Source organism: Notechis scutatus, chromosome Z, assembly GCF_049901735.1.
Source record: "Notechis scutatus isolate UNSWTSFEM ecotype Mainland chromosome Z, rNotScu1.2, whole genome shotgun sequence".
Lineage (NCBI taxonomy): Eukaryota > Metazoa > Chordata > Lepidosauria > Squamata > Elapidae > Notechis > Notechis scutatus.
In genome coordinates this window covers 102,723,248-102,750,069 of record NC_142025.1, presented here as the reverse complement: position 1 = coordinate 102,750,069, position 26,822 = coordinate 102,723,248, and the positions used below count along the sequence as shown (strand labels likewise).

Here is a 26,822-nt window from a genome sequence, read left to right as displayed (position 1 = left end):
AGTTATCCTATCCTACAAAAATCTCAATGAAATTTACCGTACGTCATGAATTTCAGGCATATTGGGGGGAAGGGGGGATTTTATTATGAAGATCTATTGATGGTATTTAGAATTACTTTGCTGGCCAGTTCTTTAATATTTTTTATTTATAGTGTACTCTTAGCCATAGAGATTTTTTACAAAATTTTACCATAAACAGGAGAGATTGATTATTCCATCTTTTTTGTGTATTAGTAATATGTAGTGAAAGTCATATTTAACTTTGCATGTATCCTATTGGGAAGGCAATTTATACATGCAACTGCTAAATTATCAATTAGCAACTGCTGCAATTAACGTCGGTTAGGAAACTTTACAGCCAATCATCACATTTATGACCTTTGCAAGTCTGAAGCAAAGGAAAGCTGAAATAATCTCATGATCATAGGTATCACTTAGCAACCATGTTACTTAACAGTCAGGTTGCAAGTCCCAATTGTGGTTGCTAAACGAGGGCTACCTGTATGCCTTATTGGAATGATCACACCTGAGCTGGCTAAAAAAAGCCATTTCTCCCCATTCTGCTTAAAACGGTTTGTGAAACAAGATCTTCAAATACTGGGGGGAAAGAGGTTTCTTCGGTGTCACATTGCCCAGGCTATGGACATTCAGTGCATATTGGATTGAAAGCATTACATGATTTTCAGGATCTTGTACTATGGTTGGCTGCTTGAGTAGGCTTAAGTTCAATTTTTCTAATAAATGAGCATTCTGTTTAATAATGATGCTCCTATCCGTTTCAAGGAAAGTCCTATGTTATACAGAGAGCAATAATTCTCCCTTTACCTCTAATTTGTTGTCTCTGAAGTCTTTCCAATGAACTACCCAACTCTATTATTTGAGGATGTCCCCATTTCTATACATTTTTAAATATATGATTTGTCTAATTCCTAAAATCCTGGGGTTTTGTAACAGTTGAAAATGGAAATAAATGACCCGACAGATGGAGATTATGAAGACGCTTCTTCTTCTCATACATTTCTTCTCCATTCAGGAGGCACTCCACATGTTCCCCCAACTCCATGCTGAGACATGTGATACCACAGTTAAGTTGCGCCCAGGTGGTGAACCTTACAACCGCAAGACTCTCAACAAACTCAAGAAGAATGTATCCAAACCACAGGTAAGTGTTGCAGATTAAGATGGTGGGCAGGCTCTGGTAAACTTACTCATTTTCATTGATTACTTTTGTCTCTTTTCCATCAGAGAGCTCAAGGTAAGAAAAATGTGTTCATCTTCTATACACCCACAAATTACAAGGTGAACAATAGATCCATTGGGCATTAAAGAGAATTTCATGACTGAGGAGTGATTTGAATGTGATTACTGTCAGGTTTTTGTGGTGGTCCAAACAGGAAAGATATCCAGGCATATCTATATTTGACACCAACTTGTTTAGCTTCACCTGCCTTCTTTTGAATTTAGGCAATCAACTATTTTTCTGGTGCTTGAGTACCAAGAAACAAGAAAAATATTCTGAAAGTGCTTCATTCCAAAAGGAGATTATCTCTTTCTAGCAGTCTGTGGGGAAAAATGAAACATTGTCACATGACTGTGGTATAAGTGCTTTATTATTATTCCAAGCAATGTTTCCTGAGCTTATCCTAAGAAGGAAGGCTGGAACCATTGAAAACAATCTTGTCTGAGGCCCAACTCCATCAGTCAGTCAATCTTATCAAAAGCCCCTAAGAGAACAGTTAAAAATTAACTTCACCCAACACCTAGCTCCTGGGGCAAATCATCATCATCATCATTCTGTCCACTGCAAGATGAAGGCCTTTTCTGCATATTTCCAACCAGTATGGTTTTGAGCTTCCCTTTGCCAGTTGAGCCCGCAATACTTGCTGATGTCATTGATCCATCTTGTTTTAGGTCTGTTTTGTGGGCGCTTTTTATCAAGTCATTGTCAGTTCTGAGGCTGATGGATGTACTCGTTATCATTAGTTTCATCTTCTTTATATTTAATTTTAATCCCATTTCTTCTACTGTGCTCTTTCACTATTTACACTGGGACTTGCAAGTCCTTTGCACTTGGGCTTACAGGGTAGTGTCCTTAGCATAATGCAAGTTATTGACACTTCTTTCTCCAGTTTTAAAACCATGCTCATCTACTGCGAATTCTCTTAATATATACTCAGCATAAAGATTAAACAAATAAGAGAGAGTATGCAACCTTGTCAAATTCCTTGATAAACGTGGAGCCAGTTTATTTCACCATGTTTTGTCTATACCTTCGAGATGTCTCTTACCCTGTGTTCATTAATTTCCACTCCCAACTTCCTGCACCTGGCTATCTCCCTTCTATCACTGTCCTCTTGACTGACCTGCAACCCATTGCCACTGCTACCTTTGCTGCTCCTCACTGGTACCAGCTGACCTTCACTGTCTTCTTCTCCACTGTTGCTGAGATGCACCCAGATAATGCTGCCGATGGTCCTTCGACAGGCTGCCACAAAACTATGACACCTTGGGCATGCCTTGTTAGCAGTGGAAGGAAGAAGGCTGAGGTCAGCTGAGGGTAGTGTGGGGTGCCAGGATGGCAGAATGCAGGGCAGTCCAAAGGGCAGGGATGGGGGAGAGATAGGGAAAAGTTGAAACATTGTAAAATTGACTTTACAATGGCATTTTTCATCTCTTCCTCTGGATCTGGCATTCTGAAATAGCATTGTCCATTAAAGATCTGATTTTGCAGCTTCATTCCTCTAACTCATTCTCCTTCATAGAAAGACCAGGCCCATTTATTTGCCCTATCAAAGTTCCAGGTATTGAGATGAGAATGGATCCATTCAACAGGCATCAAAGGATTTTAACTTTCTTAGTTTAACAAAAGCTGAAAAGAGAAGAGAAGAGGGCTGGTAAAAACTTCCTAGATTTTTTAAAAATTAATCATTGAGACAAAATATTGAATATACAACCTTAGAAGTTTATGGCTAATGTAAAGTTGCTGAGAAATGCAACGAGGTAGTTTCCCTTCACACTTTGTCCTTACTGTTGACAGGAATTCAGTGTGGAAGTGGAGAAGTCATTTTTCTATACTCTGTACCATTCCCTTCACCACTACAAATACCATACCTTTCTGCGTTGCAAAGATGAGGTAAGAAAAGCCCTATTTGGGTTTGCAAGTTGTTTGTTAGATTTATATCCTGTCTTTTCATTCAGGAGCTCAAGGCAAGCACGCATAGTTCCTCTCATTTTTTTTCCACAACTCTGGGACATAGGTTTTGCTGAGGAAGAGTGCATGGCCAAAAGTATGATTCGGTGATTTTTATCAATGCCAGTGGTGTTCAGGTGGTACTCTAGTTGTTTTGTGATTGCATCCAGGATGCCTATTACTATTGGGAGTATTTTTGCTCTCTTTTGCCCCAGTTGTTCTACTTTTGTTTGAAGGTTTTCGTGTTTTATTATTTTCTCCAGTTTCTCTCTCTCTTCTATTCTGCTGTCTCCAGAATAGGTACTACAATATCCACTATCTAGACTATTTTGTCTTTCTTATCAATGGGTGTTAAATATTAGTGGCTGGTGCTTATCTGTGTTGATTTCTGATGTCCCAGAGCACTTTAGTATCTTCATTTTATTATTAACGAAATTTGACATTTTAACCTAATTGTTGCAACCTTCTCAAGGGCTTAGGGTAGGTGTGGGGCACATGTTGTTTAATGTGTTAAAGGTATCATGACACAAACTAAACTGTTCCAAGTAAAGCTGCCCTTTGCAATTGATTGATGTTGATTTTGTTAAGGCTAATGGTGGTCAGAGTCACCTAATTTTAACTGACTCTCAGTGGCTCACAACAATAAAATAAAATACAAAAAAAAAAAAAGACTAAAAAAAATACCAAAAAAATTTAAAAATAATCACAGTATGGATGTTCTTAAATGAAGATGTCTTCCTCTACATCTCCATCAAAATTATTTCTTTTTTTAAGAAAATCCATATTGTGGTTATTTATTTATTTCTTTTAGCTATTTTCGTACTTCATGACTCATTTTTTTAACCTTTTCATTTCTCTTTTCTAGACAACGGCAATTGAGGGTCAAGACGAAGATTTGGGCCAGGAGGAGGTGGTGCAGCAGTGCATGCGCAACCAGCCATGGTTGGAGAAACTCTTTGACTCCTTCAGTGAGTTGCTGACTCAGGCGCAAAGCAAATGTGCGTGACACCGTCATCAGAGCTACGCCCCAGGAGGGGCCGCCTAACGCCTGTCCCTCTGCAGAGCCAGAGCAGGAAGTGGGGAGAGGAAAGTCGAGGGGTATCATTACAGGCAACGAGTTCAGACTCAGCTCTCACCACCACCACCACTCCCCCTTCTCCTTGGGGGTTTCTCTTTTCCTTAATCAGGACACAGGACAGGCCTCTGCTATGGTGGTGGAAGGTGGAGGTTTGCTATGGCAGACAGGACACGTTGAAGAGGGTTCTCATCAAATAATTGGATGGTTGGAACACCCTTTTCCCTTTTGCCCTGGCTGTACAGAGAAATATTATTTATATATATAAATGTATAAATATCTAATTGAACAGCCTTGCTCCCTGCTCAGGAGGGGATTGAGAATAGGGGAACTCTTAAGGAAAGTCATAGGAATGGTAGTGTGGTGTGATTTAGAGTCGAAAGGCTTCTTGGTTTCTCACCGCGGAGTGAGTTGACAGTAGTAAGATTGGTGAAAAGAGAAGGACCAGGTTCTCCTGGAGTTCTACCCTCCATCTCTTCCATCAAGAACTTTACTTCTCCTTAGGGAGAGTTGAGAATTGAGCGTGGGGAGGTGGTGCATTGGCCACCCTTTATACAGTGTCTAGCTTCTTTTATCCATAGTCTAATCAGGAAGTATGACCCCTATTCTCCAACAACTCTAATTCCATCTCTGCCAAATAACGGTTGTCTGGAGTGAAGGGAAGCCATCCATCCGTACACTAATAGCGATCACTTCTATTTTTGCTTCTAATAGGAATATTTATTGCCAAGCTCCTTGTTCCCAATTATAATTGGTAGCACCAATTTTCTCTCTTTCTGGAGAAACCTCCCTTTCCCTCCCTGCCTCCCTTTGTGTTTTCATGGGGCAATTGCTGCTGGAAGATTCACTTTTTTGCCATTGAATTGGGAATTCTAGCTCATTTGGGTATGCGGAACTTTCCCTCCACTTTCTGAATAGAGAGCAGTATATGGGCAGGGGAGAACCTTGTGACATCCACAGCAACCTGCCTAGACTGTAGCAAAACTTATGAAATTCCCCCCCCCCCAGATTTCACAATAAGCCCCCCTTGAATCATGGGAGGAATTGTACAAAGGACTTTAGATAAGTCCCTTCCCCAGTGGTAGATCTGCACTTCTTTGAGGGAGGGATAATTTTTTCCCCCATTCTCCCCATATTACAGTGTCCGAGAAGGCAGGATTCTCCTCCCTCCTCCCTGCACCTGTATATACTGTATAGGATAAAAAAAAGTCTATGTATCATATTGTATTTGACTAACTTGAACTTAATGATGCGCAGGAGTCTCTCTCTCTCTCCTCTCTCTCTCTCTCTCTCTCTCTCTCTCTCCCCTCCCTCCCTCTCTCTCTCTTTTCACCTGTAGCTGTGATGTTCTTGGTTTCGACTGAAACTTTCATTAGGAGGTTGTTAATTTTTTTATCATTGTTGTTACTGAGGGGGGGAAAGGAAATTTTATGTCCCCCACCCCAATCTGCCTCCAAAACAAAACTCCCTCTCCAACCCTAAACTGAAATGATAAAATAAACTCTAATGAGTCAGAGGATGAAGATCTTGTCTTAATTGCCCTTTCTTCAATTCCCAAGTGGGCTCTCCATCCCTCAACCAGCTATCCATTATCTTATGTGTGTCTGTTCCCCCCTCCCATGACAAGTAATCTTTCCCATTACAGATCCCTCTTGACTTAACGACCACAGCTGAACCCAGAATTTCTGTTGCTAAGCAAGGCAGTCATTAAGTGAGTTGTGCCCTATGTTGTGACCTTTTTTGCCACAATTGTTAAGTGAATCATTGCAGAGTTAAGTGAATCATGTGGTCGTTAAGTAAATCTGACTTCCCCCTTTGATTTGCTTGTTGGAAGCCAGCTGGAAAGGTTACACATGGTGATCACATGCCTCCCTGGGACAGTGCAATTGTCAAAAATGCATGCCAGTTGCCAAGCACCTGAATTTTGATCACGTGACCATGGAGATCCTACAACAGTCATAAGTGTGAAAAACAGTAACAAGTCATTTTTTTCAGTGCCGTTGTAACTTTGAACGGTCAGTAAATGAATCATAAATCAAGGACTACCAGTACATCAAACACACACTTTGGCCAACCATTAGCATTCCTCACCCCAGTTCTTCCTCTAACCTCCCAAAGCAATCCCTTACTTGAATGTAGATCTTCCTATGTCAGATTCCCGTCTTCTTGCTAAAGTCTACCTCATTCTTCCTCCATTGCTGTTTCTCCCTCTTTCATACCTAGTCACTTGTTTGAGGTGGGCGGCTGTATAAATTGAATGAATGAATGAATTTGACTTCCCTTCCCCCATCAAATCATCCTTTATTCCTAGCCCATCTCTAAAGCTGTGTTCCTCCTTCATCATTAAACATTCCTCCATTTGAATTGTCCTTCTGTTCTTAGAAGAACTTTGATCTTTCCAAAACTTGTGGGTTTTTTTTTCTGCCAACCCAAATCAACAGGCGTTACGGAAATTGCTCCACTATTTTTTCTTTTCCAATTTTGGGTATCAAGGGGGAAGATGTGAAAAGGTACTTCAAGGATAGTGGATAAATAAATTCCACCTCAGAATTGGTCTTCTCATCATAAAGACCTACTTCAAACAAATCTCTCCCTGAATCAGCAAACACAGAAATGTATTAAGACTTGTTTGGTTGCTTAGGTCAGTGTCCCCAATGTATGTACTCAGTTACTCTTGGGTCTCATTTTGTCTCCTTCTCCCCTCCTTATTTATTGTGGATGAAAAGGCAAAGTTGGCAAGTGTGTATGTACAGTAAGTATGCATGGCTGAGGGGAGAGATGGAATCTGGTAAATGGGCCCTAAGCAAAGGTTTTAAAGGGGAGAGTGGCCTGGTTTGAGTATTTTGATTTTTTAAAAAAATCATCTTTCCCTGATAAACTGAGTTATTGGTAGCTGTTGGCCTTAGAAGTGATGGATTGTGACAGGTAGCCGAGTGTGGAAATGGGATTAGCTAAACATGGGTTTGGGGGAATGAGAGAATAAAGTTGGGGGAATCTTTCATATTACAGGGTTAATTTTAGACGGACGTAGAGCCTTGGCACTTCTTGGGACAATACGCCTGCACCATCAATTCCATGCAGAACCTTGCTAAACCATCACACCCAGTTGGAGGGACAGAGTAGCCAAACTAGAGCTCTCAGAATTGGACCGGTCCAGCTCGTGAGTTGATCAAGGACAAGTGCAACACACACACACACACACACACAGACATGTACAGCTCAATTTCCTGTGACAAAAGAGACTTTCCTCCTCCGCCACCTACCCTTATATTTGGATCTTGAAAGGCCCCCTTTTTTACGACGTGTATTTCTGTGTATCTTGTTCGCGCCTCAAGGGTATTGTTCTGAGATATGGGATTTGTGTTCTGTATTATTGGATGTTCCTATATATTTTTATTGTTTATTATTAGTGTCTGAGACGTTTTTTTCTCTCAATATGTAAAACTCACATTGTATACTGTGTACACAACAAAATGACAAAAAAACACTTTTCTTTGCAAAAATCAATTGCCTGAAGCAGAGTTTTGTTCATTTGGTTGAGACTTGGGTGGCCATGGGAAAAAGGAGGGCAGTAGCATCCTAAAATAATGATGGGGGGAAACCTGCCTAAATCTGTTTTTTTTCCCATTGAAGCATGAAACACTGGCTCTTAGTCTCAACATCTGGATGGTTTCATCCATAATCTGAAGTTTACATAATCCCTTGCTTAATGTTTTCCTCGTGTGCAATCCTTAAAGGGTATTAGAAACATATTCCTGATTCTACTTTTTATTTACTGGACTTTCCTATCAGGTGGAAGATTATCCATACCATCATTTCAAGAGCTGCACCTGCCATGCAGAATAGCAGTGCCATTTTAGTTACACAAACTAGAAAACCCCTATGTAGCTCAGAGACAATCTTTCCAATAGTGTTAACAAAACATCATAAACTTTCTTTGGTCATCTTCTATGTATTTTCTATTGGTGCTATTCTGTGTATTTTCTGAGGGTCAATTTCAAAGGCACCTCTCATTGGTCAGAATATGTTAGAAAATTCTATTGCCAGTGGTAGCTTCATGGATACTTTGTATAAATCTAGTCCTCGATTTATAACTGGTTGTATAATGACCATTGAAGTTACAACAGATCTTCCCAAAAAAAAAACTACTTCTGCCCTTTTCTCAAAATTGTGATGGCCACAACTCTGCCCCTCGGTATGGTCACTTGCACATATTTTATCCATTTGGCAACCAGTTCGCCTTTACAGCCTTTTGTAGTATCCTGCAGTCACATGACCACAATTTATGATATTTTTGGTTGGTTTCTGGCATTTCCAATTTCACATAAAAATCACCGGGGGGGGGGGAGGGATTCACTTAAAAATTGGGGTATTAATGACTGCAGCAAAAAATCATTGAAAAATTAGGTCCAGTTAAATGATACCTTAATGACTGCTACAATTTACTGTTTTTTTCTCAATATGTAAAACTCACATTGTATACACAAATTAAAACAAAATGACCTTATGTAACTTCTACACAACTCCACTACTAAGATGCCAATTGATCATTGCTCAAGAAAATCAAGATTTGTAAAGATTGTGCGGAAATTAGAAACTTGTTCCAGATTGCAGAAAGCATTTTTTTTTAATCTGGGAGAAATTACAGTTTTATGATTATATCTCCGGGGCTATCATAAATCACTAAACACTAATACTGAACTTCCGGACTGATTAGTAAAGAACACATTTAATTCTCCATGTTAATTCATACTGGGTCATTACAAATACTTTTTAATATACTATAAATTTTACATTTCCAAAATTTTCCCCCACCCAAGCTTTCTGTATATAAAAGTGCATACTGTGTTTCATTTCATGCAGACATGTTAAATGTCTCTCAGGCAATTCAATTATAAAATATATAGCATTCTCCATATAATTAAACATACACATACATGTAGTATAAGATAACAGAAGTATGCATTTTTTAAAAAGTACCCTGCCCCATTTTTTTAAGATGGGGAAATTTGTTCTACCGAAGAGTTTGTCAAAGTATCATATAAAAGCTGATGGAGATGAGAAATGGCAACCTTTTATTGGCCATAAGCCTCACCTGGGAACACAAAGGGAACAGGCCATAAGCCTCCCTCACAAAGGGAACAGGCCCAGAAATTTCTCAAGGTCCCCAATCCCACACCTCTTCTTCAGAAAGATTCCTACTTGTTGGACAAGTTAGTGCTTTGTAGAGTTAACACTACAAGATTGACCAAGTTCATATAGGATGTACTTTTTTCACACAATAAGCTGTGATCAAGCAAATAAAACTCTATTGTGGCTTAGTATATCAGCTTCCTTAGCCTAGTGTGTTGCGCTTTTGTATGTGCTTGTTATGTACCACCACAGTAAAATTACACACTGATAATGAGAATGTTTCCCGTTTATTAAAATTATGGTTAAATCATACATTCACAAGCTATGGCCATTTTATCATTTAATAAGTTTTTAGTTTCACTGTTGTGTCATGCCTAAGTGCACACATATGTATGCATGCTCCTTTTGGCCTTAGAATAACACTTTGTACCAGAAGTTCCCAAACTTTCTTGGTCCAGTGCCATTTCAGAATCATTGCCTTAATAGAAACAGCACATTTACAAGGATACTATGGGATATTTTACATTACACTGAGTTAAATGTCACTGCTTCCTTTAGAAATTTAAAATATCCATAGTGCCTTGTGAGTTCGTTTTGGCACTATAGCACATTTTTGTAACTGTAGCCTTGTAAATTAATAAAGAGGCTCTAGTCTATGAGGGCATATCAGTTTAATTAAGTAATTAAGGGGGAAACCCCAGGCTTTACTATATAATCTTTGCTCAAGAGACTCTTTGGTGTTTATAGCTGGAATGCCATGCTCTGCGGCATGGTAGAAGAATAGAAAACAAGATACTTATAGTCTTGACATTCAATACATCCACTCATTTTATAAACTGCAAAATATTTATATTCTGGGAGCATCAGTAGATACATAAGTGAAGCCTGTCTCTCATGATACCTTATCAAGTTATGCACGTGGCCTTGCTTGGTGAGAATGTTTTCTGTATCTCGAATATTGTCCAAGGCCTAACATTTTCCCCTTCATTTTTCCCATATCTCCTTACTGGTAGAATAAGGATGACTGGGAGGTAGCAAGTGACCCAGCAAGTTTCTATAACCATGACCAAAGAGATCCAGATTGAACATGTTAACCACTATCCCACCCTAATACCATCTGAGAATTGTAATCTTAACATATCTGAGGTCTGTGGAAGGTGATGGATGAAGGAAGAATTAGACAATTGAAGTGATAGATGGAAGTGTTGGAACGGCGTGCAAGAGAGCAAGGGATCCTTTGGCAAAAATCATCCAATTAAACATGCAGCTGCAGTATTGATGCTTCAATAATGATGGTATAACTTCAATATGATAGTTATCTCTAAAGATGTTGGGAACCCCTACTAAGAAGAAAAATTACTAACACAAGGAGTTGCTATTTAAAAAAAAAAGTTCTTGACATCACTTTCCCTTATAAACACATTACAGAAGTGGGGAAGAAAGGATGAATTTAACAAAAGCTGGCCCTGTCTTTAACAGAGTAATTTTTGAACTGAGCAATTTACAAAACAGAAACTTGATTCTAGCATGCATTTAAGGTTTTGAACCTTCACCATCTTAAAACTTAAGCTAGGGTAGTAGAATGTTGAGAACCTGCTATAGTAAATGGTTCTGCAGGAAGCATCACCATTTATTGGCCTGATGGCAATAGTCAGTTCTTGTTTAGGCTGCAGTTAATGACTGCTCACAAATTTGACAGTAATAATCAGTAGTAAAAAAAACATCATTTTCTGACCCACGTGCACACACATGATCAAATTTATGCACTGACAATGATGCACGCTGGAGAGTAATGCCGGCAGTGCTGTACAAGAGAACTTTTTTTTCTGAATGAGATAGAATGAGTGATCTTTGCAGCATTTCTCTATGTCCCGTGGTTCACTTAGTTATCATTTTGCTCGGCGACCATTTTTCTGCAACAAATTGTGGTTACTAAACAATGCTGTATTTTGTAATTGGCCATACCTATCACAGTAACTGCTTTGTGACTATGTGACTCTCACAATATGGCAACCATATTGTGAGAGCTATCACAATCTTCTGTTAAAAAAATCAAAGAGTTGGCTAGCTTCCCCCTTTCCCTCAGACTTTGCAAAACTCCTTCCTATAAAGCATTGTTTTTCAAACTTGGCAACTCGAAGACTTCAGCTGCTAGCTGGGGACTTCTTCTGGGAATAGAGATCCACACATTCTGAAAATTGAAGTCTACACATCTTAAAGTTGTTAAGTTTGAAAAACGCTGCTATAAAGTGTGCTGCTTTTTTAGTCCAGCTTCAGGAACAAAAAAAAGTCAATACTGGCAACTTGCAAGACAATTGTGTCTGCAGCTGCTTCCCTTGCAGTTTGGCCAAAGTGTGGCTTAAGTCTGTAAGCTATGGTTTTAAAAAAAGGAATAGAAAAATTATAGTACCTTTTAAAATGCATTTGTACCATGTCTTTCAATATGTAGATATCAATGTATGTGCAAAAGCTTGTCCTTAGCTGCAGTGAAATAAATGATCCTTTGCAGTTGATTCCGATTCTTCAATTCATTTTATCAGTGGACTGCCACTGAAATTTACAACCCTGTACCCCTTTTATCTAACTGAATAGATTTTCTGCCCCTTGGCAAAAAGGGGCACCTTTAAAGCGATTTCCATGAAAGAACAAAGGAGGGCAAAATAGCATACAAAACTGAATGCATAACCCATAGATTCAGGATATGTTGGAAGAGAAGAACGTGTCTATTCCCTGCTTCGTTCTCAGTTTACAGACTCCTATGCAACAAGAGAAAAATGGTAATACATTTGTGTAAGTAAAAAATGCACAGTGCCAGCCCTAATTGTAGTAGGAGAGATGGAACGAGGAAAATCCTGCTCTATCTTCTTGGTTGGAAGGAATCTGAGCCTCTCCTCTTCCAGGCTGTGTGGCTTGATGTAGGATGGCAGTTTACAGAATGGAACAAGGGCAGCTTTTGCGGTCCTTCTTTTTGGGGTGAAAGGCTGGGGCAGGGGGAGATTCTAACTCATGAAACCTCCTGCCATAAAAAAAGAAAATTGGAGTGAGCAAAGGAAGAAAAGCGTTAAATAGTGCACGCTGTATCATATTACTTTGTGGGAAAGTTCTTACATAAGATAAGCACCACTTGAAAAAAAATATTTATATCCCTGGAGGGGGGCAATTGCTGTATACTACCCAGGAGGTTGTATAGTCGGAAACAGTATACTAATGCTTTGGGCATCCAACAGATGATGACTGTTCCTTTGGACTATACTGTGAGGTTCCAGGAAAGTGCTGGCTGGAGTACAACCAAAATCACTCTCATCCACTCACTACTCTGGATGGCCCTTTATTGCAGACCAAACAAAAAATTCAAATCTTTAGCTTGTGATTCCAGAAATGGTAGCCAATACTCCTCAATGATTCTTGCTGAATGATACAATTCTAAATACAGGTAGTCCTTAATTTATGACTGTAATTCAGCCCTTAATTATGGTCATTAGTTATGCTGGTCATCAAACAGTCATCACATGACCAACTCAATTTTATGACCTTTTTTACAATAATCGTTAAGCAAATTACCATGGTTGTTAAATAAATTAAGTGAATAGCCATGGTTGTTGAGTGAATTATAGTCCACTGTGAGTGTTTTTTGCTGGGAACTGAAAGTAAATGATGGTTGTTGGCAAAAAAAAAAAAAAAAAAGGAACTTACAGTCACATGACCATGGGACACTGCAAATGGCCACAAATACATGCCAATTGCCAAGCTCTTAAAATGCAATCACATGATTCCAGGTGAAGGGGGCTTCAAAGCTGAGTATAAGTACCTTTTCATTTTGGTCTGCTGTGACACTGAACAACTACTAAGTGACCAGTCATAAATCAAGAACTAGCTGTAGAAAGCACATGCTAACAGATTTCATAGCAGAAAACTCAATTGTTAGTGTTTTGATCTTTAAACTCCATATTCCTCCTTCTTTGGAATGTTTACTGAGTAGCCATATGCGCTTCCCAGGCCCAAATTGGGATTTTGGCAGCTGAAATGTAGCCACAGTCTGAAGTATCAGGCAGAAAGCTGCATCACAAAAGTAAGTTGATGGATCACTATCTGAATCTATAAAAATATATAGAATAGCTAATATTGGAAAATGTACATGCATCAGGTCAATTAACAGCAAGAGTAATTTCATGTGGTCTTCAATCTGACATTTTAAAGGCCCTTATAAGCAAACATCAAGCAAACAAACAGGTTTCTGTTCCAATCAACCTCTGCAGGAAGAGTCAGAGAATAGAATATTAGAAAGAGAGGGAAAGAATATTTCCCAAAGAGTGTATGCTTCATCTCAGCTCCCCCAGCTTTGAGGAGAAGATTGAAAACCCATCTATTTCACCAGTTTCTAACTAATAAACTGATTTTATCTTAGCAGTATCATTTGTAATTTTGACTTGATTTTAGTTGTGCTCATTTTTTTTTAAATTACTGTCAACTACTTTGAAAATAGTGTGAGCAGAAAGACAAATTTTAAACTATTTAGAAAGAAAGAAAGAAAGAAAGAAAGAAAAAAAAAAGAAAGAAAGAAAGAAAGAAAGAAAGAAAGAAAGAAAGAAAGAAAGAAAGAAAGAAAGAAAGAAAGAAAGAAAGAAAGAGAAAGAAAGAAAGAAAGAAAGAAAGAAAGAAAGAAAGAAAGAAAGAAAGAAAGAAAGAAAGAAAGAAAAAGAAAGAAAGAAAGAAAGCAGCAAATATTTAATTAGAAAAAGCCTTTCTGAGGGATGCTGTCCTATAAAAGAGATTTTTTTCCCCAGTTTGGGGGACTTTCAGTTCTTTCACAGCATTGGCTTCAACCACAACTGCCTTCCTCTTACCTGATGGCACGGACCAACTCATAAAAAGACTCATCCACATTGAATCGGACCTTTGCCGAGGCTTCCATGTAGGGGATTTGGTTCTCCCGAGCAAAGTAAAGGGCCTCCTCTTCAGTTACCTGCCAATAAGGGTATATAAGAGCTTAATACAGAAATACATTAAATACAGCAGCTTAAGAAAGAAAAAATAATTATTATTTAACTATAATATGAATATAGTATATAGCAGGGGTCCCCAACCGCCGGTCCGGGACCGGTCTTACCGGCCGCTGGTTGCTGGCGCCACCATCTTTTTTGGTAAAAAAAGTGCTTCCGGTGAGCTTTTCCGGGTAGAAAGCTCACCGGAAGCACTTTTCATCAAAAAAGATGGCGAGTCAAGCGCTTCGTGAGCTTTCCGGGTAGAAAGCCATTTCTACCCGAAAAAGCTCACGAGCGCTTTGGCGCCGCTGCATCTTTGATGAAAAAGTGCTTCGGTGAGGTCACCGGAAGCACTTTTTCGTCAAAAAAGATGGCGGCGCCAGTTGATGCCGGTACCGGGCCGCAGCGTCAAAAAGGTTGGGGATTACTGGTATATAGTATTCACAGTCAGAATAGGTGTAACCATCACCAATTGCATAGTTCTAGTCCAGGGGTGTCAAATTCAATTTCATTGAAGGCCCCATCAGAGCTGTTGTTGACCTCGGGAGGAACGGGCAGGTGTGGCCAACTGGGTGGGTGCGGTCAATGTGGTAGGCGTGGCCAACTTGACGCCATTCCCCAAACTGCTGACATGTTTCCTCTTCACATTGAGTAGACCAGGCCGAAGCCATGCTGGCCTGATCTTTCCTCTTCGCATTGGGTAGACCAGGACAGCGCCGGAGGCTGATCACATTGCAGGCCAGATCTGGCCTGCAGGCCTTGAGTTTGACACCCCTGTTCTAGTTCTTTATTTGTTGAGCAAACACAAAATGTAAAGATGAAAAACAAAAGAAGAAAGGGGTATTGGGAGGGATAGAGGGATCTATCATGCCTTTTTAACGCCCTATTTTTGCAAATGCTTCTTTCCCTAGATCAAGATGATTTTTCTCATTCTCTTGAAATTTTGGGCCTTAACTGAGGAAATTCTGTCTATCCAAAGTCGATAAATATATGACTTGAGAGATGGAAGATTTGATAATGGCAGGAGGCTCCATGATTAGGATGTCAACAAGCTGACTACGTAGGTTCTCTTAGGCAATTTTGGAGCTGTCAGTATAAGCTCCATTCGTCAATTTTTTGCAGGCTTCAGAATCTGGGAGGTTAGTGGACACTATATAGAGTGATATGTTTTTGGGACAAGAGGCACTGACAACATTTCATACTTCTGCTCCTTGGGTTCAGAATCATGAGATGAATTGTGAGAAGGTCCACTACTGCTCTCTTGAAGACCAAAGAGTGTGTGTTTGAAACAATATTCACTAAAGTCCAGATCTTCAAGGCTGAGCCAATATTTTGCCAACTTCTGAATCACAGCAATGATACATTTTCCGTTCCTTGGTTCTATGTAGGACTTTGTTTCCTTCTTCATCAGCTATCTTAATCTAGTTCCTCCCTTTCTCCTGATATAGGCTTTGATGGTCCTGCTAAATTACACTACCCCATTTGCAACTCAGGGGTTATCCTCAGGGTACCTGTGCCCGGCTCCAGTTTCTGCATCAGCTGTGACCCTTCCTAGATCACGACTCCCTTCTTACTCAAACTCTATTCATCTCTCAAATGAACTACTGCAAAATGCTCTACAATGGAGCTACCCTTGGAATCCATTTGGAAGTTTTAAGCTTTTTCAAGCGTGGCAGCAAGATACATCTTTGTGGGCCCTAGAATGTCCCATATTAAGTCCTGCTGGAAGTCCATCCCACTCATACAAACAGACAGGGCCTATTGTGAACTCCAACTATTGGGATTGAGAAGAAGGACCTTCTCTTCTGTTGTGCTCTCCCTTTGGAACATCTACCCCACAAGGAGAGAGAGCTGCCTCCACCTCCGTATCATTCCATAAGAGCCTGAAGACCTGGCCCTGCTAATTGGCCTGGGTCCCCAATGGGGGAGGTGGCTACTAGATTGATAGCAAGTCCCACTTCCTCCCTTGCTGCCTGCTTCCCCACATGCCCAGCTTCTATTCTCACATCACTATCTTGTTGTTTTCTTCTTTATTCTATTGTTCCATTACTTTACAACTGTTATGTTTAAACTTCTTTTCATTTCTGTTTTATTGCTTTATGTTGCAAGCTACCTTGAGTAACTTCCCCACGGCAAGACAGGCAGCAAATAAATTTAACAAATAATATTAGGAAGATATGTTGCCTTTTAGAAGAGACTGGAATCTGAGCTAGTCATATTGTTTGTCATAACAAGAAACATGTGACAGCCTTGAATTTCTTCCCACTAGGCTACTCAAGAGTATGACCATCACTTCTTCAGCCTGGTGTATCTGATGAGTTTGACCAAATGAGAGATCCATAATGTCTCTCTCCATAACTTTAAATAAAGCTGTGAGGAACTGTCACTTGAGGGAACTCCTCAACTTTTTCTTTCTTTTTTTAACATATTTATTTTCTTTTGTCAACAAAAATAAAACAGAAAATAGAAAATCGAACATCCAATACTAAGAACGAAAAGAAAAAAAAACTTGTGTACAAAAAAAAGAAAAAAAATCCCAAATGTCAAATAGATCTAACATTAAACATAACAAATCTACCCTGAATAGATGCTGAAAAATAAAAGAAACCTATCACGTTCTCCTCCCCTTACAAAACAGCTCTACAAATAGTTATAAACTTTCCCGTCTATATTTTAAATGCTATATTAAATAAATAAATATCTTAGATGTGGAAATCTATCAGTCTAATAATCAAATCAACCCAACATCTAATAATGATATATATGTAAAAGAAAAGAAAAAAAACATTGAACAGGTTAGCCCAAACTTTACACTAATCTGGAATTCCTCACTTTTTCTAGGAGTGTCAGGATTTTGGAGATTGGACTATTGGATTCCTGGCAGGGAAGAGACACATCTATTGGTAGAGTCAGGGGCAAAATCATGCACAGGGTATTAATATTATCCACTCAATCCAAACAATCCTCTGGCTTGGAGATTAATGAGAATCGTAAGACTTGGGTGCCTGCTGTGAACAACTGATAGAACTAATGCCTGGATGGTCTCCTGCAGTGGTGGGATTCAATTTTTTTTCCTACCGGTTCTGTGGGCGTGGCAGGGGAAGGATACTGTAAAATCTCCATTCCCTCCCCACTCTAGGGGAAGGATACTGCAAAGTCCCATTCCCTCCCCATCCCAATAACCTGCTTTCCAGCTCTGTTCTCCTGTGCAGGGCAACAAAAGGAGACCCAGCCAATCAGCTGGGACTCGGGAGGCAGAGAATAGATGGGGGCAGGGCCAGTCAGAGGTGGTATTTGTCGGTTCTCCGAACTACTCAAAATTTCAACTATTGGTTCTCCAGAACTGGTTAGAACCTGCTGAATATCACCTCTGGTCTCCTGTCTCTCCTTTGGAAAGAGAATAAGTCTGGTGCCAATATACTTTGGCAGTGCAAGAAGGATGTTCTTCTTTCCATTGATTAGGAAGCCCAGATTCTGATCAAGGTCCTGCCAGCAGTCACTGCTTAGTCAAGGAGAATCAGATAAGAATATGAGTGCATTTGATGCAATATGCAATGGGCTAGGGCAGTCAAAATTATGAAAATGTATGACAGGCTCAGTGGCTTCAATTGATACCAGGTGCCATGGTATTTGCATCTCAGGAACTTCTTTATCGGGAGGATAAATTGAAATGTGTAGGTAAATTTATTATATGTCCATGATCAACTACATAATTAAGCCTGTGTTAGAGTACATTCATTAACTGGCAGAGACATGGTTAACAAAATAAGCATGGCAAAAGACCAGCCAATGGGAGCTGACAGCCTAGGTGTGGTTTGGCTCTGTGTGCTTTGCTGAGAATTGAAAGGGAAACTAACTTGCTTGCTGAAACTTGAGTTCTGCTCTGAGCTGCTGCTTGTGCTTTTACTTATGTTATGTTGAAAGAATTTACAAATGGCATTGTAAACTTTACTCATGTTAATATGTTTATAAAGAAGTTAATGATTCTTCTGAATCAGTCTGTGTTTCTTGGAAGTGAATTTATGCTGCAAACTCTAACAGCCTGCAACTATCTAAGGCAGGAGTGTCAAACTCAATTTTATTGAGGGCCGCATCAGGGTTGTGGTGGACCTCGGGAGGGCCGGGCGGGGTGTGCCTGTGGCTGTGGTGGGAGTGGCCAGTTTAATGTCACTCATGTCGGGGAACACCTGTGGTGGCCTGAGCGGGGTTGTAGAGGGGGGGGAAACCTTCCTTCCTTCGCCCTTTTCTTCATTTTCCTTCCCTCTTCCCTCTCCTTTCTTTCTTCTTCCTTCCCCTCTTTCCTTCTTTTTCTTCCTTGCTCTCTTCCCCTCTTTCCTTCTTTTTCTTTGTCTTTCCTCTTTCCCCTTCTCCTTTCCTGTCCCTTCTTGGATGCTCAAATGCAAAAGGGGAAACATTTCTTGATGCCTCCTTGCCTTCTGACAAAATGCCACTTTTGCTAGTAATTTGTGGCCACTTATAAGACTGGAAACAAACCAGGAAGTTTATCCCCTGCTTGCGTTTAGTGGGGGCGCCCACAGACAACAGCACAGCAAAACTGTCAAAATGGTGACTACGATAGCTGATCAGAGCTTCTCTGCTTTTTATGTACAGCAGCTTTAGCGTTTAGGAACAGAGCTAAGTTAGTTGCTTTTCCATTAATACAGGCTCTTCTATTAAAAGGACTCTCCTCCTTCATGGTCTAATTCAGAGGTCCCCAACCTTTTTGGCACCAGGGACTGGTTTCATGGAAGACAATTTTTCTATGGACATGTGTGTGTGTGTGTGTGTGTGTGTGTGTGTGAGAGAGAGAGAGAGAGAGAGAGACTGTGACTGAAACAAGCGTACAGTTTTGAAAGAGGGACAGACAGAAGTGGTAAATTAAATAGTGGGTGAGCCATGCACAGAGTAAAATAAGTGTGGGATTGTTACTTAAGGCCTGCCACCAGATGATTTTGCTCCAGTCCAGAGAAAAATCAGAATAAATACACAGGGGAGATTTCACTAGAAAGGACTTTCTTTTGCTCCAGGGGAAAATCAGAATAAAGACATGGAAAAGTCTATAAAAGGAAGAGGCTTTTTTGTTCTGCTCCGGAAGAAAATTAGAAGACATAGAGAAATCTGCAGTGGGAGAGGCTCTTTGTTTCTGCTTCAGAAGAAACCCCAAATCAAAGACCTGGCAAAGCAGAAAGAGGGTGAATGACCACCACCTGCACTTTTCAATGGTTCAGCACAGTGTTTCCCTTCCAGATTAGACCCGTGAGTTTCTGATTCTAAGAAAGTGGGAAGGAAGATGGGGAAGAAGATTCGATTCTAAGCCTTCCAGCAAAACAAATAGAAGCCCAGCAATCTTGGAAAAGGTGCAGATGAGAGGAATTCCCTTGGAGACTCAGTGCTTGCTTAAGAGAGGAAATAGCAACAGCAGTAGCACTTAGACTTATATACCACTTTATAGTGCTTTACAGCCCTCTCTGAGTGGTTTACAGAGTCAGCATATTGCCCCCAACAAACTGGGTCCTCATTTTATCGATCTTGGAAGGATGAGTCAACCTTGAGCCTGATGAGATTCGACTTGCCAAATTTCTAGGCAGCCAGCAGTCAGCAGAAGTAGCCTGCAGTACTGCACCCTAACCACTGCGCCACTTTGGCTCATATCACCATGGAAAAGTAGCTTTTCCCCTCCCTCCTCCCCCATTCCAAGCTGGGTTGGAGCAGGCTTGGTTTGGCTTGCAAACTTGGAGAGCTGCACAAAGAAAGGAGCTTGAGCCTTGTTGGGGTGCCAGGAGAGGGAGAGGAAGAAAGTGAGGGAAAAGAGGAGGAAGAAGAGACAGCAGGAGGAAGTGCTGAGGAAACAATTTAAAAAACCAAGAGAGAACAAACCAACTCGGCATAGCACAATGCTTCTTTGCAAACAAACCTGAAGCATGCAGTTGCCTCAGCTTGCAAAGGTTTGGAGCAAGCAGTGAAAGGTCTAAGCACACACACATCATATACACACATCAAACCAAACCACCAAAAAACAGGCAGGGTGTTGCCAAAACACATGAGGCATTCTCAACCATGAAAACAAAAGCGAACAACTCTAGTTGAAATGCAAGAGCCCAGCAGTCTGGGAAAATGTGCAGAGAGAGGGATTCCCTTGGAGACACAGCGATTAAGGTGCATCCAAGAAAAAGATGTATAAACACACACACACACACACACACAAAACACACACACACACATACCTTCGGAGGGTTCCCCTCCAATGAAAGTTGGGGAAAGCTCCCCCCTCCCTCCAGTTTCAAGTTGGGTTGCTGCATGCTTGTCTTGCAAACTTGGAAAGGTGCGCGAAGAGAACGTCAGCCCAGTTGGGGTGCCAGGAGAGGGACAGGAGGAAAGTGGAGAAGAAGAGGAGGAAGAAGAGTTAGCAGGAGGAAGAGAAAGCAGGAGGAAAAGGAAGCAGGAACAGGAAGAGGAGGCAGAAGCAAACATAGCAGGAGGAGCAGGAGGAAGGACATGCAACTCAGGTGTTGCAAGCCAGTTGCAAGCACAGCTGCTAGAATACCTTTGCACTGGGCAAGAGGGCTTCACATGTACTGACCTTACTGCTTGAGGGCATGAACAAAGCCTCCAGCTGAACGAAGCCCTTGCACCTACGTCCAGCCTGCCAGAGCTTGATGCGCCACGGGAGGAATGAGACCCCATGGTCCCTGCCTGTGTGCAAGTGGGATATTTGCATGCAAATGGGGAGCTATCTTTGAGGGCAATCCCACTGCTGCACTTCAGCTTTCTTCAGGTTGGATAGAGTGAGCACCCAAGCTGCTGGTGGCGGTGGCGGCAGGAAGCCACCTCAGCAGCTATAATCCCCAGCCAGCTAGCCCCGCCTGACATCCTCTCTGCCTGGCCGGCTGGCTGGCACAAATCTTCATTGGTTTTCTCCTCCTACTCTCTGCTCAAGCGGTGGTGGGTTCCATGGGACAACAAGTCTCATTCTTCCCCTGGCATGGCAAGCTCTGGTGGGCTAAACGTGGGTGTGAGGGCTTCACTCAGTTGAAGGCTTTGTTCCTGCCCTTAAACAGTAAACACGCGAGCGAGCAGCCCCCCTAAGCCACGGATGGCATTGGTTCCTGTGGCTGGGCCTTAGATCCAGCTTCCCGTACAGCTGCCCTGGAGCCAGTGAGAGACTGCACTGCTGTATCGGCCCCGGCCCCTAGGCATGCGCCTAGGAGGCAGTGAGTGCATGCGCGCTAGCGTCCTGGGTGAAAGAGAAGCACTCAGAACTTAGCCTGCAAGGCAAGACGATCCGCAGGGATGGTAGGCCCGGTGCGCATTCACCTCCTGGGCACGAGCAAGAGTGGCACTGGATTTAACACTGGCCACGTTGCAGATTGGTGCCTGGTTGGCTTGGGCTGGGCCGCTGTGGGCCAGTCCTTTGCTATTTCCGGGGCAGCCTCATGGGCGGGATCTAACCACCTCCGACCCACGGGCCTTGACACCCCTGATCTAAGGTGTGTTTCTCTTCCCTAAAGTGCAGGATGGTGAGCCCTTCCTTATTACTAAGAATTATAATATGCCTTATGTATTTGGAAATTAATGGCCAGGTGGGATCAACTTGATTGCCTATACTGTATTGTCTATAAACTGATGGATTTACTAGATAGACGAAACACATTAGGCTCTGCTTAAAAATAAAGTCCTAATTGGAGATCAAAATTACAATACTCAGTGAATCCCTCTACTCACCTGTCGATAAAGGTCCAGATCAGTCTTATTGCCAACAAGGACCATAGGGAACTCATCACGGTCTTTCACTCGAAGTATCTGAGTGTGGAATTTGTGGATTTCATTGAAACTATGGCAAATAAATGGGAGTAAAACAAAGAAGGATTTCCCTTAATGTGCTTTTCCTATAAATACTAATGAAGAATTCCCTCCTGTTGCTTCTAAAAGAAGAAGAAAAAATCACTACACCAATATTAAGACCACTACAAGTTTTTCTTACATTTCAGGAAACTTTCTGGGGAACATTCTAACATAAAAGGTCTGTTTGAGCTTCCTGGCCATTTTGAAATTCATATATTTCTCGTGTAGCGATTTAGCAACAATGGCTTTCTAAACCTTTTGGTTCTTTTTAACTATGTAAAAAGGCATGAATATATTGAACTCACACAATATCCTAAAGCAAAGAGACCACATGCTTAGCATAATGCACCGGCCAGGCATTTTAAAGCTTATTGGGTCTAGCACTATTATTATTTTTTTGTAATTGCTTTAATAGCAGCTTCAGCAAGTATAAACACGACTAATTGTAATTTAAACTATCAAAGGTATTTTTTCTCCAAATAACCCCAGCGTTGCCAATTTTTAAAGCACCTAATACAGGAGGGAAAAGCCAGGAAACACTTTTGAAACGTTTACATCTCAGCCTGCCTTTCTTTGGCCCATTAGACTGAACAATCTGCATGCCGTAAGCAACAGAAGATCTTTTTGCACTTTTGATAAAAACACTGAGCAAAGGTGGGGTGTGTGTGTGTGAGAGAGAGAGAAAAACATGACCTCGAATATCTCCAAAGTCTCACCGAACCAATGGCACACAGCCCTAATGAAGAAAAGGTTTTTACTCCGTATAAATGCTTCGGCTGTGATCTCACCTGCCCCGGTCATTGACAGCATAAACAAGGAGGAAACCTTCTCCTGTTCGCATGTATTGTTCACGCATAGCCCCAAACTCTTCCTGACCAGCCGTGTCCAGAACTGATAAGTAAAAATTGAGAAGGAAAGAAAACAGATTAGATCCCAGTCAATCGGAGTATGAAACATGTGGAAAAAGAGATGAGAGCGTTTAGTGTGGTGGTATGGAACTATGTGCCCTCCAGTTGCCCTGAACTACAACTCCACAAGACTCAGACAAGGCAGCCAAGAGAGTAAATACATTAAAATGTACACAGAACACCGGGGTTGCCTGTTCCCATTCCAGATGTTATGGCATGCTTCAGTAAAAAGCTTTCTGACACAACCACTTGCTTTGATAGCATTTCATGAGCCTCCACTTCACAGAAATGTACCAACATTCCTCTGATATTTTTGGAATGTTGGTACATAAAAGTGGACCACGGTGCATTAAAAGAATAACTCGCTGACTTTCCTTACAGCTGCTGACACCTGTAGGGAAAATATTTTGTTGGGCTGGGAGGTACTCAAGTCAAGTTTCAGCAACAGATTCAACTAAAGTTCCAGTAGCTAAAAAGTGCTATATTCCCCCCATTGTCAACATTCAGTTTTTGTTGTAGGTTTTAAACAGAGAAAGCTTTATTTTAAAAAAGAAAATACAAGGAGGCTACACCCACTATCTTCCACACACTATCCTCATCACCGATTCAGGTGCAGACCCTCCATGCCCCTGCTTTCCTATTTATTTTATGGTCTTCTACAAACAATAAGTCCCCCCAATAATATATCCGCATAGATTAATCTTACTTTTAATTGGATGGCAAGTTCAAGAATGATTTGTTGTAAATTTGTAGCAGTAAGAATTCTGCAAACAGGCCTGATTTGAATAAGGCTCAGCTTCACAACATCTGGTTCCTGATACCCATTTGTTTACTTAGGTCTTCTCCAAACTGATATCCCTCAAATGTCTTAGACGCATAACCAATCAATTGCTGGCTGGGAATAGCAGAAATTACAGTCCAGCTTTGGGTTACACTGATTTATGTACGGACCGCTGTAAGTTACAACAGCACTGAAAAGGGTGATTTCTGACCGTTTTTCCACACTTACGATGTTGCATAATCCACATGGTTATGTGATCAAAATTCAGACACTTGAAAACTGGTTCATGTTTATGACTGTTGCAGTGTCCCAGGATCATGTAATCTCACCTTTTGTGACCTTCTGGCAAGCAAAATCAATGGGGAGGTTAGATTAACATTTGTGGAAAGAAAGGTTATAAAATGGGGCAAAATTCAATTAACAAATTCTCACTTGGCAATGTAAATTTTGGGGTTATTATGGTCGTATCTTGAGAACTACTTATACATTCGTTTGCACAGAGCATGCAAAAGATCTCTCTAGAATAAGATTCCACTGATACTTACTGTCCAGGCGGGTTGAGATACCATCAATATTGCAGATTTTTGTGTACGAGTCCTCAATTGTGGGGTCATAGTCAGAAACAAAGTAAGACTGCAACAAAGCAAAGAAAGACAGACTTTCAAGGGTTTTATGGATGACAGAAATAACCGGGAATCCGTTTTAAAATTTTGCTCATGAAAAAAAATTAATATCCCTGGCATAAGCTTTTACTCAACCCTCTGCTGTCAGCTCCCTGCATCCTGCTGAGGAATTCCATCTAAAAGTTGCTACTTTTGAAAAGCTCTGTTTTAGATGGAGGGCCAATTTGGTGTAATGGTTAGTGTGCTGGCCTGGAATTCAGGAGCCCCTGAGTTCTAGGCCTCCCTTAAGCATGAAAGCCAGCTAGGTGACTTTGGGATAGTTGCTTTCATCCAGCCCGACCCACCTCACAGGGTTGTTGTTGTGGGGAAAAATAGGAGGCAGGATAAAAGTATCACCATAATGATGGTAATATCAGACGGCTATCACTGCTTATCATGTGACAGACAAATACTATATCCTCTTTGAGTTCAAAAGGTGATTTTCTTTTCTTAGAGGCATTATGGAAGAAGTTTGCCCTTACCTCCTTCTCGGTCCTAGGATGTTCTATTTCTCAATTCAGTTTATACTCCCAGGGTTTCCTTGTAGTCTCTCACCCAAGTTTCACCAGATCTGATCCCAACTAGCTAGTCAAATTCATCTAAGTTTTTATTAACTCTTAAATCATAAGTAGGGTGACTAAAATGTCAGAAAACTATAATGAAAGGAAAATACTGCCTTGGACCATCTTATGTACCTCCAAATAAACCTATTTTGCTTCTCTGCAACACTGAATGCAAGCAACAGAGAGGTGATTCAGACCCCCTTTTACATCGCTGTAATTTCATCACTGTGATCTTTCCTTTGCCAAATGCAGCTGCCTGTTGAAGGTGAAAAGAATTAGCAAAATGGAGATGATCTACTGCAACATTCCCAACCTGGATGAGAAATTGCATCACTCTCACAATACACCTCAAAAGATGGAATTGTAGCTGCAGGCATCTGAAAGGCACCAAGCTAGAGGCAGTCAATTTTTTAAAAGTATATACTGGTGTCATGTTTTTCTGAGATATTTATTCCTAAATAGGCATAGTTGGTAGCCAACGTTGCTCAAATAAGACAATAAACTTATGTACATTTAAGTTGGAAAAATTCCAGTCATTTCAGCAGAACTTATACACACATTTACAGCAATGGACAAAGTCCTGGGATAACTTTCATTTTTCCACTCAGCAGGAAAACATACGGCAAAGTTTGTTTAGCTATGAGCTGAGGCCATCCTACCCAACCCTACCCTTCGGCGCTTTTTCCGAGTTACCTGGATGAACTGAATAGTTAGGGCGCTCTTGCCTACGCCGCCTCCACCGACCACTACCAGCTTGTATTTCTCCAGTGGCGCCGCACCTTCGCTGGGATTCATCCTGCTTGGCAAAAGTTGTTCGCTTCCTTATAGGTGAGGGAATCGCACCAAAGCACTCAAAAGCCTCCCCGTTCAGTCGCAGCAGTCATCCTCCGAACCCCTCAAAATATGGCAGAGATAGATCCAGGGTGGGCCCTCTAAGGAGCGAGGCTCGGCGATTGCTGGCAGTCCGCTTCCCTATTTGGCCAGCGGGAGCCGCTACGGGGAGGTCCCATGTCCGGAACAAGATCGTCCGGGCCAGTGCTCCTTCCCCGCCCTGAGGTGAACCAGTCGGGAGCGGGCTGGGGGGAGGGCTGAGCTCAGCGCGCACCCCGCGCGCTGCCCAAGATGCTGTGTTTCTGTGATGGGCGCGAAGCTCAGTGGAAGGTATGGAGGAGGCTACGTTGGAGAGGCCTGAGATGATGGAATCAGAATGGACGTAGTTTACACAGTGCAACACTTTCCTCTTGAAGTGGCATCCCGATTCCCAGCAAAACACGAGGCCTGCGTAAGAGCCTCTGAACGAGGGAGCTGCCCTTCTTAAACCAGACCCAGAGGCGCCCACGTGGCGTCTCTACGGCGGTATTACACGACACATCCGGATAGAACCCTTGTTTCAGTCAGATTACCACAAATTGCTGCGTTCCCATGACAGATTGTGTTACAAATTAACCACGGTGTCTGCGTTCACACAAACACACAAAGGCAAAAAGAAAAAGGGGGGGAAAGCAGCTAACCAAGTTGGGTTGAACGCAACTTCTGACTTTCTCGACTACAACACGTTCACTTTCGCCGGCGGAACCTCCCAAGTTCTTCGCGGTGAAGTATTTGCGGCCACATATAGCCGCAGAAATAGAGTTCTGACATGCAAAACCCCCCCCCCCCAAAAAACAGCCTTTTGGACCGAGGAAG

General features: G+C 41.5%; 2 protein-coding genes across 4 annotated transcripts in view; one reads left to right on the top strand and one right to left on the bottom strand.

Moving 5' to 3' along the window:
• The window catches only part of PRR12 (proline rich 12), a 33,839-nt gene extending 26,067 nt beyond the window's left edge, over window positions 1–7,772 (top strand). Inside the window, exons 12-14 of one of the 2 annotated variants that reach the window (XM_026669633.2) lie at window positions 1,034–1,162; window positions 3,038–3,133; window positions 4,056–7,772. In XM_026669633.2, the coding sequence (XP_026525418.1) occupies window positions 1,034–1,162; window positions 3,038–3,133; window positions 4,056–4,196 (366 nt within the window). In that variant the 3' untranslated portion in view covers window positions 4,197–7,772. The remainder of the gene's footprint in view (window positions 1–1,033; window positions 1,163–3,037; window positions 3,134–4,055) is intronic. The other variant, XM_087946247.1, reaches the window with a different exon arrangement.
• Window positions 7,773–9,666: 1,894 nt separating this feature from the next.
• Window positions 9,667–26,121, bottom strand: RRAS (RAS related). Of its 2 annotated transcripts, XR_015745772.1 has the most exons (7): window positions 25,830–26,121; window positions 24,457–24,544; window positions 23,011–23,113; window positions 22,103–22,211; window positions 14,243–14,361; window positions 11,809–12,414; window positions 9,667–11,756 (listed from the first exon to the last, which is right to left on the bottom strand). XR_015745772.1 is itself a non-coding variant. In XM_026669634.2 (6 exons), exons 1-6 carry the CDS (start codon window positions 25,929–25,931, stop codon window positions 12,327–12,329), a joined length of 609 nt encoding a protein of 202 aa, XP_026525419.1. In that variant the 5' UTR covers window positions 25,932–26,121; the 3' UTR covers window positions 9,667–12,326. The 2 variants fall into 2 exon arrangements, 1 of the variants encoding a protein (XP_026525419.1); XM_026669634.2 differs by having other exon boundaries at window positions 9,667–12,414.
• Window positions 26,122–26,822: the final 701 nt, after the last annotated feature.